The 3,043-nt window shown below is 58.1% G+C and overlaps 1 protein-coding gene across 1 annotated transcript in view; it reads right to left on the minus strand.

Moving 5' to 3' along the window:
* Nucleotides 1-2,560, minus strand: part of KLHL26 (kelch like family member 26) — a 33,119-nt gene extending 30,559 nt beyond the window's left edge. The window contains exon 1 of the mRNA XM_017852746.1: nt 2,395-2,560. Within this exon, the coding sequence (XP_017708235.1) occupies nt 2,395-2,477 (83 nt within the window). The 5' untranslated portion in view covers nt 2,478-2,560. The remainder of the gene's footprint in view (nt 1-2,394) is intronic.
* Between the last annotated feature and the right edge of the window lie 483 nt (nt 2,561-3,043).

The following is a 3,043-nucleotide window of genomic DNA, read 5'->3' on the forward strand; positions in this document are numbered from 1 at the left end:
ACACCTATAATCCCAGCCCTTTGGGAGGCTGAGGCGGGCGGATCACAAGGGCAGGAGATCAAGACCATCCTGGCTAACACGGTGAAACCCCGTCTCTACTAAAAATATTAAAAAAAAAAAAAAAAATTAGCCGGGCTTGGTGGCAGGCGCCTCTAGTCCCAGCTACTAGGGAGGCTGGGGCGGGAGAATGGCGTGAATCCGGGAGGCAGAGCTTGCAGTGAGCCGAGACCGTGCAACTGCACTCCAGCCTGGGCGACAGAGCGAGACTCTGACTCAAAAAACAAACAAACAAACAAACAAACAAATTAGCTGGGTGTGGTGGCACGCACCTGTAGTCCCAGCTACTCAGGAGGCTGAGGCAAGAGAATCCCTTGAACCTGGAAGGCAGAGGTTGCAGTGAGCCGAAATCGTGTCACTGCACTCCAGCCTGGGCGATAGAGCAAGATTCTGTCTCAATAAATAAATAAAACAAAATGAATGAATTGTATGCCATGCAATTAATTATATCTCGATAAAGCTGTTTATAAAAAAGCCATGCCCAGGATGGTGGCTCACATCTGTAACCTCAGCACTTAGTGAGAGGTAAGGCAAGAAGATTGCTTGAGCCCAGGAGTTTGAGACCAGCCTGGGCAACAGAGCAAGACCTGGTCTTTACAAAAAATGTGACAATTAGCCAAGTGTAGTGGTGCACACCTGTAGTCCCAGCTACTCCAGAGGCTGAGGTGGGAGGATCACCTGAGTCCAGGAGTTTCAGGCTGCAGTGAGCCTTGATGGTGTCACTGCACTCCAGCCTATATGCCTGGGTGACAGAGCGAGACCAGGTTTCAAAAAAAAGAAGAAAAGCCCTAGCCCCAGGTTATCCCACTACAGTGCCCAAGGCAGGGACCTGGGGTTCACTGTTCCTCTTCCCTGTCCCTTACTTGCCAACTCATACCCAATTTTCAAGCCCTGGCCACTCCGAGTATCTCTGAAAATCCTCTGATGTCTCCTGGCTCCCTACTGCAGGACAATCTTGCCCCACACATACCCCAGAAGGCTGGTCACCCCTCTGGACACAAACCTCCTGGGTTCCCCACGGCCCCTCGGGCAGATCAGACTCAATGCCCACAGACCTAAGTCTCAACGTGCCACTCAGCATCCTCAGGAACAGGCAGGGCCTTTGCCTCCTCTGTGCCCTGGCCCAGCCATCCCTCCTCCCTTCCTCACCCATCCCATGCATGTTCCATTCAGTACCAAATCACACAGCCAGGTCATCAGGCCATTCCCTCCAGCACCAGCCCAGAGGTCCAAAACTCCACAGCACATAAGTATCAATAACTTCATCATTTATCATGTTGACTGAAACTATTGGCTCCTGGAAGCTCACCAACAAGAAAAGTCTGAATTTCCCCTTGGCCTGACCCGGGTGGCAGGCTAGAGGAGGAGCTGGGGTGGGAGGGTCTGGCTTTGCCCAATAGGAAAAGAGCAGGAGATCACACTCCCTAAGGCAGGTGTTCTTTCCCTTCGACAATCCAATACAATGCATGCACGCACATATCATTAGTTACTGATGATAACTAATTGTCATGCAAACCTTGAGGTTCAAGCAATCCATGTCAGAACTGGGCCATGGGGAAAGAGGGCCTCCCTCTGACAAAAGGGGTGAATTCTGTCCCTTTGTCTGAGGGCAAGACCTTTCTATAAGTCCTTTAGCCTGTTGGGGATGTGGATTTGGACCCCATGGGGCTGGAAGGGAGTAGCACCAAAAAAGAACCCTCTCTACGTTCTTTATAAACCCCTGGAGTTCTCTCATCCACCTCAGGTTCCCTAGATCCACCCCAGCCCCTCAGGGGCCCTGGCAACCCCAGGCCCTTTCAGCTTCCCAATCTCAGGCTCCCAGGTTCACCTGAGTCCCCACTGAGCGCCTCCCACAGTCTCCACTCCTCCCAGGGCCCCTCAGCACGCTCTCAGGACCACCTTTAGCCACCTCGGGGCCCTTCGGCACCTCCCAGGAAGCCTTGGGCCTTAGCCCCTTCCTCAGAGCCCCAAGACACCTCACCACCCTCAGACTGGCCATGGCCCCGGCTCAGGCCCTCTCTGCTGCCCAGGCCCTTTGGCATCCCCAGTTGCCCCACGGCCCATCACAGTCAGGAGCCCCTCGGTTTCCCTTCAGACCCCAGGATTCTCAGGTCCCTAGGGTCGCCTGCAGACGCCTCGAGCCAGCCCCGCTACAGCTATCCCCTCAGTAGCCCTCGTCTCCTCCAGTACCCCACGGCCCCGTGAAGTCCAAATTCTCAGCGAAAGACCCTCGAGTAGTGCCAGGCCTCCCCTCAACCCCTCAGGATGCCCAAGACTGCCCACAGGTGCCCTGGGCTCCAAGACAGGTGCAGGTCTATCCTGCGGGCCGGGTCTCACCTGTTCGGGCGCTCGGGACCGGGACCCGCGCCGAAAGCGCCTCCGCCACCAGCACCGCCGCTGCTACCGCCGGACTCCGCCATCTTTCCCCGCCGTCGCGCGTTCGAGTGACGGGAGCCGCGCGCGCAGGCCCGGGAAACCGAGACGCGGGGGGCGGGGCGGGGCCAGGTCTGTGGAGGGGCGGGGCCGGGACCAGAAACCAAGGATTGGGGCGGGCCCGGAACCGGAGGGGCGTGGTCTACGGAGCGCCGGGGCGGGCCTTGGATAAAGGGAGGGGCCTGCTATGCAGAGGAGCGGGTCAAGGGCGGGGCCTGGGCTAGGGGTGCGGGATTGGGGCGGGGCCCTGGCGTGAGGGGCGGAACCAAGTCTGAAATAGAGGCCGTTCTGGGCTGAGAGGGCGTGCTGTCTGTGGATAGGTGGGGCCAGGGCGGAGCCAGGACAAGTAGGTGCGGGATGGGGTTGGTCCCTGGGCTGAGGAGCGGGGCGGGGTCTGAAGAAGGGGCAGGCCCAGGGCAAGAGGAGGAGGGACAAGGGTCCGGCTTGCGGAGGAGGCGGGGCGCAGGATGAAGGGCGGGGCCAGGTCTGAGAAGGGACAAGGTGGAGGTTAGGAATGCGGTGGGGCGTGGTCGGGGAGGTAGATAGGAGAAGA

The sequence above is a fragment of the Rhinopithecus bieti genome, unplaced genomic scaffold (assembly GCF_001698545.2).
Source record: "Rhinopithecus bieti isolate Rb0 unplaced genomic scaffold, ASM169854v2 scaffold_34968, whole genome shotgun sequence".
NCBI lineage: Eukaryota > Metazoa > Chordata > Mammalia > Primates > Cercopithecidae > Rhinopithecus > Rhinopithecus bieti.